The sequence below is a fragment of the Oncorhynchus tshawytscha genome, linkage group LG31, assembly GCF_018296145.1.
Source record: "Oncorhynchus tshawytscha isolate Ot180627B linkage group LG31, Otsh_v2.0, whole genome shotgun sequence".
Taxonomy (NCBI): Eukaryota; Metazoa; Chordata; class Actinopteri; order Salmoniformes; family Salmonidae; genus Oncorhynchus; species Oncorhynchus tshawytscha.
Window position 1 is genome coordinate 13,392,939 of NC_056459.1, and position 15,515 is coordinate 13,408,453.

The following is a 15,515-nucleotide window of genomic DNA, read 5'->3' on the forward strand; positions in this document are numbered from 1 at the left end:
GATTTTAAAATTGCGCCTTTTCGCGTAGTTCTACTTGACCCTTGTAAGCCGCCATCCACAGTTTCAACTACGTGATTTAATCATCTGACTATCATAACACTGTAGCAGAAAGCGGCATCAGGAAACTGGGCAGAGATGGAGCCTAGGATGGAAAATAGGGTAGGTTTTCTCTCCCCGCTGGAGGAGTCCAGTGCCGAGGTGAGTCGGGACAGTGGCTTCGTGTCGCAGAGTGCGAGCAGTTTATCCATGTTGAGCGAGGCCCTAAGCAGTGGCACCGTGTCGCAAAGCCCCAGCTTCGGCGCAGCAGTCTCGCAGAGTGCGAGCTTCAACTCCGCGGAGCCCGACCCAGACCACAACCAGGAGGATGAGATCCTGAGACACACTGCACACAGTTACTCCTCTTACATCAGAGCTACTGCTGGAGATGAGGTTAGAATTGATCAACCTTTCCGATCGCGGTGAAATACAGCATCCTATCTATGCTGAGGTGCAATATAGCAACATGCTAGCTATAACTGGATACGCGTGAACCAAGTTAAATGTCACTTGACTGTGGTTATAACCATGTCCTTTCCATACCCCAGATCCTGTGTTTGGAGAAAAGTCTGGAGGAAATGCTGACTAGGGTGGATGAATTTGTAGGAATGCTTGACATGGTACGTGTTAAGAGATGTGCAGTATTTCTGTTAAATGTATTTGAAATATGCATTTCAATTAATTCTGTGCATTTTGTAATTTGTATTACACTGGGCTGAACTACATGCCAATGGATTTTTTTAAGAAGATACTTTCGAGAGCTGTAATTTGTATTTTCAAAATACAATAATACTTTTCTAGGTATCCATTTTTTTTTATAGCGGTTCACAATTGTGTGGCTCCTTCTCACCCTGCATTGGTGTCTGACGGCACTATGGTGTGATAAGAGCATCTGCTAAATTAACGAAATATAATTGTAAAAATGTACAATTGCAAAGCATGCTGATTATTATTCTAATGAGCCGATAGTATCCGGTGTGCTTTGCAGTTCATTTTGGTATGTTCATTTTCATATTTACATTTATAATTTAGCAGACACTCTTATCCAGAGTGACTTAGTCAGTGCGTTCAACTAAGGGAGATAAATAACATCATATCACAGTTATAGCAAGTAAAAAGTTACAGGCATTTCGCTACACTTGCAATAACATCTAACCATGTGTATGTGACCAATTAAAATTGATTGAATGTTTCTGTAACCATTACTGGGAATGTTGTTGCTGTTCGGGCCAGCTACTTGCAAATGTATTTCTGTATTTTAAAATACAAAATATATGCATTTGAATTAAATACATTTCAAATTACAAGTATTTTGTCGTTTATTTTGACACATTGATCTTTATGTTATTTCGTAATTGTATTTGGTCATTTTTGCCTAACCCTGTATGTGCTGTTCATGTCTGTGAAAGTGGGTGAGAAATTAATAACTTTTCTTCCTCTGGTTATAGATCCGCAACGACACATCACAGATTGTCAACGAGAACTTACCTCAAATACATCGAAAATCAGAAGAGATGAGACAAATATACAGAAAGATTGACAAGTTGGATGTAAGTGTGATTTAATTCATGTAATTGATAATGACCAGGATGTTTTCATTAACATGACATGATCTGTGTGCCAAATGGCACCCTATGTACTATGTTTGGGACACTGATATGGTAGTACTGTATCTGACCCTATTCCCTGGTGTTGTGTCTAGGCATTTGTGAAGATTGTAGGTGCCAACGTGAATGTCATGGAGGAACAGGTCACTCAGGCAGAGAGGGAACAAGGAACCCTGCCGGGCGCCTTCAGAAAGATGTTCCGCACCATGAATGTCCCAGGCTTTCTAAATGTGAGGATTTAATCAACCAACCAATCAATCTGCATCTCAGTCAACAATTAAGGCATTTTCTATTTGAAGTGTGAAATCTGTATTCCTATACTTAATCACCATCTCTCCTGAACACAGGAGGCTGCTGAGGGGAGGGCGGCTCATAATAATGTCTGAAACTGAGTGAATGGAAATGGCATCAAACACATGGAAACCATGTATTTGATACCATTCCACTATTCCGTTCCAGCCATTATCACGAACCCGTCCTCCCAAATTAATGTGCTACCAACCTCCTTTGCCCTGAACCAGTATCTGTGCGTTAGAGACCTCTCTAACGCCCAGAAAGCTCAGATTCAAACTCCCATTTACCAGCTCTGCCAGTGTTATGTCAAAATACATTTGTTGATCACCAAAAATTGAGTTTCGCTGAGCAACTACTATCTTAATTTGCTCCATACGGCAGGTATGTACGTCCAAAAAAAGGTCTAAATAAAAATGTACAAGCAACTGAAAAAATGCCTATTCGGCACATCCAACCACTCATTACTGCCACACACAGGTCGGAAATATACAACAGCTCAACCGGCTGTAACTTGAGTAAATTAAGATTTTCTTCAACAAGCAGGACGCACAGGATGTACTTCAGATACCCGACAAGGCCAAAATCCCCGTCATTGGCAAGAGAAGGAGACGCAGGTACAGAGGACACAGAGCGGGGTGCCTTGTAAGGATCCGCCGACTGCCTTTACCGTCAGTATTACTTTCCAACGTACAATCATTGGACAATAAATTAGACGAGGTACGATCACGAATATCCTACCAACGGGACATCAAAAACTCATGTTTCACCGAATCGTGGCTGAATGGACATTCAGCTTGCGGGATATACGCTGCACCAGCTAGATAGAACAGCACACTAAGACGAGAGGGGGAAGTCTGCGTATATTTGTAAACACCAGCTGGTGCACGATATCTAAGGAAGTCTCTAGATTTTGCTCGCCTGAAGAAGAGTATCTCATGATAAGCTGTAGACCACACTATTTGCCAAGAGAGTTTTCATCTATTTTTGTCGTGGCTGTTTATTTACCACCACAGATGGATGCTGGCACTAAGACTGCACTCAGTCAGATATATATATAAGCAAACAGGAAACCACTCACCCAGAGGCGGTGCGCCTAGTGGCCCGGGGACTTCAATGCAGGGAAACATAAATCAGCTTTACCTAATTTCTATCAGCATGTTAAATGCGCAACCAGAAGGGAAACAAATCTAGATCACCTGTACTCCACACACAGAGACGCATACAAAGCTCTCCTTCACCCTCAATTTGGCAAATCTAACCACAATTATATCCTCCTGATTCCTGCTTACAAGCACAAAATAAAACAGGAAGCACCAGTGACTCGGTCTATAAAAAAGTGGTCAGATGAAGCAGATGCTAAACTGCAGGACTGTTTTGCTAGCACAGACTGGATTATGTTCCGGGATCCTGCCGATGGCATTGAGGAGTACACCACATCAGTCACTGGATTTATCAATAAGTACATCAAGGACGTTGTCCCCAAAGTGACTGTACGTACATACCCCAACCAGAAACCATGTATTACAGGCAACATTCGCACTGAGCTAAAGGGTAGAGCCGCCGCTTTCAGGGTGCGGGACTCTAACCCGGAAGCTTATAAGAAATCCTGACAAACCATCAAACAGGCAAAGCGCCAATACAGGACTAAGATTGAATCGTACTACACCGGCTCCGACACTCGTCTTGTGTGGCAGGGCCTGCAAACTATTCCAGACTACAAAGGGAAGCACAGCCGCGAGCTGCCCAGTGACACGAGCTTACCAGACGAGCTAAATCACTTCTATGCTCACTTCGAGGCAAGCAACACTGAGGCATGCATGAGCTGTTCCGGACGACTGTGTGATCACGCTCTCCGTAGCCGATGTGAGTAAAACCTTTACACAGGTAAACATTCACAAGGCCGGGGGGGCAGATGGATTACCAGGACGTGTGCTCTGTGCAGGTGCTGACCAACTGGCAGGTGTCTTCACTGACATTTTCAACATGTTCCTGATTGAGTCTGTAATACCAACATGTTTCAAGCAGACCACCATAGTCCCTGTGCCCAAAAACACTAAGGTAATCTGCCTTCACGTCCGTAGTCATGAAGTGCTTTGAAAGGCTGGTAATGGCTCACATTAACACCATTATCCCAGAAACCCTAGACCCACTCCAATTTGCCTACCACCCAATCAGATCCACAGATGATACAATCTCTATTGCACTCCACACTGCCCTTTCCCACCTGAACAAAAGAAACACCTACGTGAGAATGCTATTCATTGACTACAGCTCAGCGTTCAACACCATAGTGCCCTTAAAGCTCATCACTAAGCTAAGGATCCTGGGACTAAACACCTCCCTCTGCAACTGGATCCTGGACTTCCTGACGGGCCTTTCCCAGGTGGTGAGGGTAGGTAGCAACACATCAGCCACGCTGATCCTCAACACTGGAGCCCTTCAGGGGTGCGTGCTCAGTCCCCTCCTGTACTCCCTGTTCACCCACGACTGCGTGGCCAGGCACAACTCCAACACCGTCACCGTCATTAAGTTGACACAACAATTGACACAACAGATGACACAACCGTGGTAGGCCTGATCACCGACAACGACGAGACAACCTACAGTGCCTTGCGAAAGTATTCGGCCCCCTTGAACTTTGCGACCTTTTGCCACATTTCAGGCTTCAAACATAAAGATATAAAACTGTATTTTTTTGTGAAGAATCAACAACAAGTGGGACACAATCATGAAGTGGAACGACATTTATTGGATATTTCAAACCTTTTTAACGAATCAAAAACTGAAAAATTGGGCGTGCAAAATTATTCAGCCCCCTTAAGTTAATACTTTGTAGCGCCACCTTTTGCTGCGAATACAGCTGTAAGTCGCTTGGGGTATGTCTCTATCAGTTTTGCACATCGAGAGACTGAAATGTTTTCCCATTCCTCCTTGCAAAACAGCTCGAGCTCAGTGAGGTTGGATGGAGAGCATTTGTGAACAGCAGTTTTCAGTTCTTTCCACAGATTCTCGATTGGATTCAGGTCTGGACTTTGACTTGGCCATTCTAACACCTGGATATGTTTATTTTTGAACCATTCCATTGTAGATTTTGCTTTATGTTTTGGATCATTGTCTTGTTGGAAGACAAATCTCCGTCCCAGTCTCAGGTCTTTTGCAGACTCCATCAGGTTTTCTTCCAGAATGGTCCTGTATTCGGCTCCATCCATCTTCCCATCAATTTTAACCATCTTCCCTGTCCCTGCTGAAGAAAAGCAGGCCCAAACCATGATGCCGCCACCACCATGTTTGACAGTGGGGATGGTGTGTTCAGGGTGATGAGCTGTGTTGCTTTTACGCCAAACATAACGTTTTGCATTGTTGCCAAAAAGTTCAATTTTGGTTTCATCTGACCAGAGCACCTTCTTCCACATGTTTGGTGTGTCTCCCAGGTGGCTTGTGGCAAACTTTAAACAACACTTTTTATGGATATCTTTAAGAAATGGCTTTCTTCTTGCCACTCTTCCATAAAGGCCAGATTTGTGCAATATACGACTGATTGTTGTCCTATGGACAGAGTCTCCCACCTCAGCTGTAGATCTCTGCAGTTCATCCAGAGTGATCATGGGCCTCTTGGCTGCATCTCTGATCAGTCTTCTCCTTGTATGAGCTGAAAGTTTAGAGGGATGGCCAGGTCTTGGTAGATTTGCAGTGGTCTGATACTCCTTTTATTTCAATATTATCGCTTGCACAGTGCTCCTTGGGATGTTTAAAGCTTGGGAAATCTTTTTGTATCCAAATCCGGCTTTAAACTTCTTCACAACAGTATCTCGGACCTGCCTGGTGTGTTCCTTGTTCTTCATGATGCTCTCTGCACTTTTAACGGACCTCTGAGACTATCACAGTGCAGGTGCATTTATACGGAGACTTGATTACACACAGGTGGATTGTATTTATCATCATTAGTCATTTAGGTCAACATTGGATCATTCAGAGATCCTCACTGAACTTCTGGAGAGAGTTTGCTGCACTGAAAGTAAAGGGGCTGAATAATTTTGCACGCCCAATTTATCAGTTTTTGATTTGTTAAAAAAGTTTGAAATATCCAATAAATGTCGTTCCACTTCATGATTGTGTCCCACTTGTTGTTGATTCTTCACAAAAAAATACAGTTTTATATCTTTATGTTTGAAGCCTGAAATGTGGCAAAAGGTCGCAAAGTTCAAGGGGGCCGAATACTTTCGCAAGGCACTGTATATGGAAGAGGTCAGAGACCTGGCCGTGTGGTGCCAGAATAATGTCCCTCAACGTAATCAAGACAAAGGAGATGATTGTGGACTAAAGGAAAAGGAGGACCGAGCACGCCCCCATTCTCATCGACGGGGCTGTAGTAGAGCAGGTTGAGAGCTTCAAGTTCCTTGGTGTCCACATCACCAACAAACTAGAATGGTCCAAACACACCAAGACAGTCGTGATGAGGGCACGACAAGGCCTATTCCACCTCAGGACACAAACATTTTTTTGGCAAGGGTCCTCAGATCCTCAAAAGGTTCTACAGCTGCAACATCGAGAGCATCCTGATTGGTTGCATCAGTGCCTGGTACGGCCACAAGGCACTACAGAGGGTAGTGCGTACGGCCCAGTACATCACTGGGGCTAAGCTGCCTGCCATCCAGGACCTCTACACCAGGTGGTGTCAGAGGAAGGCCCTAAATATTGTCAAAGACCCCAGCCACCCCAGTCATAGACTGTTCTCTCTGCTACCACATGGCAAGTGGTACCGGAGCGCCAAGTTTAGGACCAAAAGGCTTCTCAACAGCTTTTACCCCCAAGCCATAAGACTCCTGAACTGGTAATGAAATGGCTACCTGGACTATTTGCATTGTCCACCCCCCCACCCCCTTTTTACGCTGCTGCTACTCTCTGTTTATCATCTATGCATAGTCACTTTAACTATACACTCATATACATAAACTCAGCAAAAAAAGAAACGTCCTCTCACTGTCAACTGTGTTTATTTTCATCAAACTTAATGTGTAAATATTTGTATGAACATAACAAGATTCAACAACTGAGACATAAACTGAACAAGTTCCACAGACATGTGACTAACATAAATTGAATAATGTGTCCCTGAACAAAGGGGGGGTTCAAATCAAAAGTAACAGTCAGTATCTAGTGTGGCCACCAACTGCAGTGCATCTCCTCCTCATGGACTGCACCAGATTTGCCAGTTCTTGCTGTGAGATGTTACCCCACTCTTCCACCAAGGCACCTGCAAGTTCACTGACATTTCTGGGGGGAATGGCCCTAGCCCTCACCCTCCAATCTAACAGGTCCCAGACGTGCTCAATGAGATTGAGATCCGGGCTCTTCGCTGACCATGGCAGAACACTGACATTCCTGTCCTGCAGGAAATCATTCACAGAACGAGCAGTATGGCTGGTGGCATTGTCATGCTGGAGAGTCATGTCAGGATGTGCCTGCAGGAAGGGTACCACATGAGAGAGGAGGATGTCTGCCCTGTAACGCACAGCATTGAGATGATGGTGTGACACACCGCCCCAGACCATGACGGACCCTCCACCTCCAAATCGATCCTGCTCCAGAGTACAGGCCTCGGTGTAACGCTCATTCCTTTAACAATAAACGCGAATCCGACCATTACACCTGGTGAGACAAAACCGCGACTCGTCAGTGAAGAGCTTTTTTTACAGTCATGTCTGGTCCACCTACGGTGGGTTTGTGCCCATAGGCGTCGTTGTTGCCGGTGATGTCTGGGCAAGACCTGCCTGACAACAGGCCTACAAGCCCTCAGTCCAGCCTCTCTCAGCCTATTGCGGACAGTCTGAGCACTGATGGAGGGATTGTGTGTTCCTGGTGTAACTCGGGTAGTTGTTGTTGCCATCCTGTACCTGTCCCGCAAGTGTGATGTTCGGATGTACCGATCCTGTGCAGGTGTTGTTACATGTGGCCTGCCACTGTGAGGACGATCAGCTGTCTGTCTTGTCTCCCTGTAGAGCTGTCTTAGGCGTCTCACAGTACAGACATTGCAATTTATTGCCCTGGCCACATCTGCAGTCCTCGTGACTCCTTGCAGCATGCCTAAGGCACACTGTTGCTACTCTGTTTTTCATATATGCATAGTCACTTTAACTATACCTATATGAACGTTTTGCCTCTATTAGCCCGACTAACCGGTGCCTGTATATAGCCCCCCAACTGTATATAGCCTCACTACTGTACATAGCCTAGCTACTGTTATTTTGTCTTTTTATGTTTTTTATTTCTTTACTTATCTATTGTTCACCTAATACTTATTTTTTTACTTAAAAATTGCACTATTGGTTAGGGCCTGTAAGTAAGGTCTACACCTGTTGTTATCGTCGCACGTGACAAATCAAATTTGATTTGAAGGTGCCGAAGAGGCATTTTTTCCGATTGCTTGTCATTTAAAAAAATACCGGCCGTAACTTTTAGTACATGGAATTGGTTGCTCAGCTAATCTCCATATATGGTGATCAACGAACGTATTTTGACATTATAATGCTTGCAGAGCTTGTGAATGTGAGTTTGTAATGCCCAGAAGACTCTGGTTCAGAGGTCTCTAACACACAGATACTGGTTCATATCTCCCTATTATCATCTGCCATTCATGATTTATTTTATAACTTTTTAATTGCTTTAGTAATGTTTTTTTTGTATTAAATGGTAGGTCTCCTGGCCTATACATTGCTCTCAGTGGATATAAATTATGAACCATATTATTTATCTCTGCAGAAACCAGCCAGCCCCAGAAGGCATCAGCAGCATGATCAGGAGCTTCCCCCAGTGTTCAAAACAGATGATTATTTCACCCAACACCCAGGACACTGAAAGTTTGTCTAAAATTACACCCTATTCCTTTATAGTATTGACCAGGTCCCACAGGGCTCTTGTCAACAAGGGTGCCATTTAGAAGGTAACTTGAAACAGGCCTGCAGCTCCCACACATCACACATGCAATGGTCAGCCTAACTCCTTCTCTAGGCCAGGGGACTTCAGTCTTCATGGCTGTCTGAACTGGACCAGAGCCATAGATTGAGATGGATATGGCTCTGGACCTGACTATCGGGACAATAATTCTAATGTGCTCTGGACTGGAGGATCTGAGGTGCAACAATTTCAACTAGCAATATAGTGTTGGCTCTGTCTCTTTCTCTCTCACAAGTGGCTGTGAAGATGCTGAAGAAATCAGACTCTTATTGGACACGTGAAATAGGAAAATTATGTTATTGATCTAAAGACTTATTTTTTAAGAAAGTTTTTCAAGTTCCTCCAAGTGTTTCCCCTTTTCTGATCTTGTGGTCACATGTTGAATTGAATTGCTGTCAGAAAAATTATATTAATCATCACACTTGTACTCTCACCAACAGTATGATTTGGAGTATATGATGTTCAAGCTTGGCTAAACATTAACATGATATTGTAGTTTTAGTGACATTCTGTCTGTAGACATCTTTTAGAATGCTATTTTTTCCTGTTTGTATGGCCTAATGCTGGAGTGGAATTGGCTATTTGTAATTCTCCACACTGCACCAAGCAACATTTATTTGTTTAACATACTCTTTTGTGATAATTGTATATTATTTTTTACATTTGTCACTAATGATCATCATACCAAATAATTACAAATAAAGTGGTTTCTTTCTTCTTGATTGACTTTCAGTAAACCCTCATCTGGAAAGATGTTATTGAGTGTCACTACAGATATCAAAATATATAAGAGGTAATAGTTATACACCGCTAGATGTACCATAAAGCACAATTTTGTCACTTTACCTTTCTTGGCTCCAAAAATCTTTGAAAAATAACTTCAAATTATTGTTTTTCAAAAGTATACATTGTACATTAACTCAACAATTGTCCACAATTGTCCACATCATTAACAATTGTCCACATTCACTGACATAATATTGAACACAACTAATTTAATATACAATTTTATTATCAATGGGCTGAAAATAATTGACAACCAAGGTTGGTTGCACTGAAGTAAAACGCCCTTTCGGGGGGCATTCACGCTCTTAGGTACCCGTCAATCGAACCAAGGCGCAAACACTATTGGTCGTTTAGTCCAGTATATGACAACACAACCTGTATTCCGGATGAAGCGGGAAAGGCGTGCATCCACACTGGATTGCTAGCTAGTTGCATATTAAGGTAAGTTTCATATTAAGTTTTAAACAACCATTAAGGAATAATCGCGTTTACCTTATAAAGGGAAATTATTCATTGCAAAGCAAAGTGAAAGTTTATCTGTCATTTTCTGAGTGGAATGATGTACTGACTTTAAATGAGTTTAGCGAGCTAGCTATTTAGCTACGTTAACTTGCTAGCTAAGTAGCTAGCGTTTCCATTTTAGTAATTTAGCAGACGCTCTTATCCAGAGATACGTATATGTGCCATTAGGGTTAAGTGCCTTGCTCAAGGGGTACATCGACAGATTATTCACCTAGTCGGCTCGGGGATTTGAACCAGCAACCTTTTGGTTCCTGGTCCAATGCGCTTTTCCTATATATTTTCGAGATATAGGAAGCCATTCTCGTGCTGATGTTCTCTTGATAAGTGCCTAACTTCCATTGATTGATTCTAATTCCAATAATTCAGAGTGATTCTGAAACACGTGGGGTGTGCTCATCACCAGGTATATCAGGGATAAAAAAAATAAATAAAGGATGTGCTGCTGGCTACCTCATATTCATGGCGCGTTTTCCTCTCCAGATTCCAACCTGCACTTTGAACCATGGCAAGCAAACCGGTGTGGGAGCAGATAGGTGCAGGCTTTGTGCAACATTATTACCAACAGTTTGATTCTGATAGAACCAAACTTGCTGACCTCTATGTGAGTATTTTAATTTCAACACATTTAGAGATGTTCAATGGTTTTTCATGGACCAACTTTGTCATCTGGAAACCTTTGGGTGAATCTCAAGTCTCTATTCCTTGGCTCCTCCCCTTGGACTCTTCTCCAAATAGCTCTTAAACTCTAGAAGGCATTCTGCTTTCTCCCTACAGTTTTCAGCCTTTAGCTTCGCCCACGACTGGCTCATGTGAACTACTATCCGACGTCGTTTTAACGTCTAGAAATGTCAATCATCGCCTGCGATAAGTTTTTTAAAACATATGAACATAGGGCCCTTTAATCAAGAGAGCATCCTTCAAATAAAAAAGATACACTTACTGTAGCATTTTTTTTTTTTTGCAGATCCATACAGCTATGGGTGCTTCCATCTGGCCAAACTACAGTTCTGCTACACTTACACACAGGTGTTTGTGGCATGCTAGGTAGCACAGGTGGTCACCTCTTGTCATCTGTCTATTTTCTGTAAACAAGCACAGTAACATGGAGATAACCCTATCAAGGTGTACATTTTTGTTTTTTGAAAATTATACGGTGCTTATGCTTGCGAAACTGTACTGCAAGCGATGCGTTTTAATGTTCAGATTAAGCGTCTGGACTCTTAACAAAATTCCCCCGTATAGAAGACTACTTTGTCCAATGACTCTTGTGTAATGTAATGGAACTGAGAGATGATCAAGGTCTATCCTTCAAACGGCTTTGATAAAGTGGCATGGATGAAGAGGACACAAGGACTCAAGAAAATACTTTTGAGGTGGTCGCCTGGGGTGTATTCATTAGTCAGATTCCGTTGTAAACGTTTTCCAATAGTAACTATTTCTTCCAAACAGAAAATGTTTTGCAACGAAAACAAGAGTTTCTATTGGACAAATTTAGGTAGGTTCGGTTCCTAGAGTAAATGCTAAATGGTTTCTGTTACAAAACTAATGGATACACCCCTGTTCATGTTGTTCAGTGTGTAACTGATGAGTTCAGTGAGAGCTCACTGTCTTAATAAATGACTGCGTGTTTCCAGACTGATGCGTCATGTTTAACATGGGAAGGAGTTGGTTTCCAGGGGCACAAAGCCATTATGGAGAAGATCACTGTAAGTGACATCTTCATTTAAGCTTCACTTCATCAAACTAATTATAATGCATAACTTAATTATTTCACATGGTACAGACATATAGACCTTATTGTCTCCCTTACTGCAGAGTTTACCGTTCCAGTCGATCCAGCACAGCATCACCGCACAGGACCACCAGCCCACACCAGACAGCTGTGTGATGAGCATGGTGATGGGACAGCTCAAGGTAGGTTGTTTCAAAAGTAGTGGACGCACGTCCAGTGACTTGCTGGCGTAACAGAGTTCATACCAGAATCTCACCCACAGCTTGAGATGGGCCCCAGTGATTTTTGCATCCTTTTCAGTGACACAACTGGGGTATACGTTTTAGAGTTGGCGGTCACGTGTGTTAACTGTTTTTGTGAGGCAGAGGACTGTAGTTCAAACGAAGTCGTTGGCAAGTTGAGGGAAGTAATGAAGCTGCTAAGCTAGCACAGTGACACCTGTTCCACTGGGTATTGCTATCTGCATGCTGGGGCTGAAACGGTGCACGTTGAATTGCGGGAGCTTTTCATGGAAGGAGCTGCTCCTGTTTTAATTTCAATAGCACCTGAAGACGCTTGAGTTTAAAGGGATACTTTGGGATTTTGGCAATGAGGCTATTTACTTCCGTAGTGTCAGATGAATTCGTGGATACCATTTTTGTCTGTGCACTATGAAGTTGCTAACTAGCGTTAGTAAAATGACTGGAAGTCTGGTATCTGCTAGCAGAAAGATAAAAATGGTATCCACAAGTTAATCTGACTCTGGGGAAGTAAAGGGCCTATTCCCGAAATATCCCTTTTAACTATAATAAACTTGAAAGTAATCAAATCGATGGGGCCTATTATGGCTAATTTCTACTGTATGTAATGTAGTTGAGTAAACTATTTATAGAGGATGATGATCATCTGTTCTCTTTTCTTTTAAAAGGCTGACACGGACCAGGTGATGGGATTTCAACAAACTTTCCTGCTGAAGAACGTGGACAACAAATGGATCTGCACCAACGACATGTTCAGATTGGCACTACATAACTTTGGAGCGTAGGAGGAAATGGAAGGATCACGTACATTCCACAGAGAGAGTTAGCTTTTTATATTACATTTCAACTTTACATGTATGTGTTTTGTTAGAGAATGCTTGTCAGATTCTTTTGTCTTCAATAAACTCATGTTAAGCAATTTTAAGACTGTTCTGGACAGTTCACTGCAAACTGTTACAGCGGTGGTGAATGATGCACAGGAACACATCAGAATAAATTCATTCCCAAATACATTTGGTACAATTTGCCTTATTGTTATTCAAACTATCCTTATTAGTTCCCAATATTGGCCAACATTTCATCCATACTTGCCTTGTTATTAGGACCATAATGTTGATGTTTCTAAAGGGAATGGATGATCCTCTTAGTGATGCTTTTGGCATAATGCTACCATTCTGTGAACAATAAATTGCATATCTGAAATGGCACCTTATTCCCTGTATACTTTGTGTATAGTGTACATTTGACCAGAGCTAATGCATCCAAAATGGCACCCTATTCCCTATAAAAGAGTGCCATTTCAGACGCAGGCTAAACTAGGGACTTGCTCAATTGCATACTCCTTGTGTCCTTGTCAACTCAAAACCCATTGGATGAGAAAGCCAGAGGTCCTTCTGACCTCTAATGGGAAGACGAGGAAAGCGGACGTGAGGCTTGTGCAATTGAGATTTTCCCGTAGGGAAGTATCCAGCCAGGTAGAGACTTAAAAATGGCTGCTTTCTCATAGCGGTTTAATGCTGATCCAGGAGGCACATGTTCAAATGAAGGCAAGCCTGCTTCATCCTTGCTGTTTTCAGTTTACTTTTTGTATTATGAAGAGCCCTTGACCCTTATACACTAGTATAGTAAGATATGTCATTCATCATGTAAACTCCTATATTTACCAGGCTCTGTGTCTTGTCCTGCAACACAAAATGTCTGCTTATGAAATGGCAGCCTATATACCTCTATATAGTGCATGACTTTGACTAGGGCTAGTGCACCATAATAGGGAATAGGGTGTCACATGCAGACAAGCAAATGACAGCAGGCCCTCTAGCTTGAGACCAAGTCTAAAAACCCAGATGACCTATTGACCCTGATCGAAAATGCAACCCAAACACCAAATCCTCTCAGAAAGATGTGCAAAGCTTTGTGATTGCATTCTGCTACAGTACTTAGTTTCTCTTCTGAAACAATGTACACCGTATTCTCGCTATCTTCACTGGCACCTCGTTCACATAAGGTGCATACCGAGTAATTTCACGCTCAAGGCCATTGTTCTGTGTGTTGCTCTTGAAAATATATTTCCATCATGGGGAATATAATGAGTAAAGAATACTGACAGTTTTTATATGAGAGGATAACAAGCCTGTAACAGTTTTAGGATAGGTCTTCAATATTACTGTTGGCCTCCAGGGGGCGATCACAGTTTGGCGACAATTCGTCAGAAGTTATTTATTTTCACCTGAAGGTGGTGATTTGAAGAGACAATGTCTTTGTCCGAATACTCATACTAGCGTACTAGATAGTACGTGAAAAAAAAGTTTTATAGCATGTGAAAATAGTACTCCGAATGCGTTATCTAATGCGCGATTGCGTTGACTCCCACCATTCATATTTTGGTACAGTGTGACAATTTATCTGATTATCAGCTGTTGTCAAATGTTATTCATTAAAGACGAGTGAATTGTAAATAGATCAAACGCCGAAATGAGTATGCAATTTAAGTATGTAGTATGCTAGTATGGGTATTCGGACACGGCTACTGTCACATGCAACTGTTGACAATGCAAACCTGACTATAGGAGTGAAAGTTGAGGAAAGTTCAGCTTTAATAAGAAATGTATCGGCAATGGGCTTTCAAGAGATGGTCACTAGCCAGCCACTAGTAGACCATGGCGTTAGGGCACCAATCAATACATTGACAATCATATATGATAACCCAATTAACAATGTGTAAATCTGTGTTCATGTCTCATTCCTGAAGATAGTTTATAGTTTTACAGAATGGAGTTGATTGAATAGCTTTAGCTGGCGAGCCAAATTTCGCTGTGGCTACACCTTTGGCCACAATTAGTAGATGTATTTGTTTTTGCGTAACATATAAAATATAACAATAATAAGAAATATTGTTATTCTTGATTTGTACCTTTCAAATTCCATTGCAATTTTATTTTAGACATTTCTAACACACTAATGTATTGTAATAAAAGGTAGCATGTACTAAAATTCTTGTGTTTTTTTTCATCAAATAATGGACTGGAAGGGTAGTCTACCATTGGCTGATGAACAGTGGCATGATATGAGGTCACCATAAAATCTTTTTGGCCCTCCCCTTTGCCTCAATTTCCTGACAGCCTATTGGTTGTTTTGAATTGTACCATGTGACTAGCTAGCTTTTTCCAGAGCCTTTATTCTGTCTGCAGCCACACCCACACCTCATTTGTGCTCTTATATAATGTTTATTCGCCCAATTAACTCATCAATTAAGATTGAAATGGAAGGAAATCACTACGAAACTTCAATTATGTTTGGAAAGTTCCCCAATTTAGTCCACAGCTAACTTCAATCTCATTGGTCATC

General features: G+C 42.1%; 2 protein-coding genes across 2 annotated transcripts; both read left to right on the forward strand.

Annotated features, from left to right (window-relative positions):
- The first annotated feature begins 50 nt into the window (after positions 1-50).
- Positions 51-9,613, forward strand: LOC112229678 (biogenesis of lysosome-related organelles complex 1 subunit 4). The gene is made up of 5 exons (XM_024395634.2): positions 51-429; positions 585-656; positions 1,485-1,586; positions 1,739-1,873; positions 8,697-9,613. Exons 1-5 carry the CDS (start codon positions 136-138, stop codon positions 8,790-8,792), a joined length of 699 nt encoding a protein of 232 aa, XP_024251402.1. The 5' UTR covers positions 51-135; the 3' UTR covers positions 8,793-9,613.
- Positions 9,614-10,007: 394 nt separating this feature from the next.
- LOC112229675 (nuclear transport factor 2) lies at positions 10,008-13,181 on the forward strand. The gene is made up of 5 exons (XM_024395631.2): positions 10,008-10,118; positions 10,680-10,800; positions 11,834-11,905; positions 12,015-12,113; positions 12,839-13,181. Exons 2-5 carry the CDS (start codon positions 10,702-10,704, stop codon positions 12,953-12,955), a joined length of 387 nt encoding a protein of 128 aa, XP_024251399.1. The 5' UTR covers positions 10,008-10,118; positions 10,680-10,701; the 3' UTR covers positions 12,956-13,181.
- Positions 13,182-15,515: the final 2,334 nt, after the last annotated feature.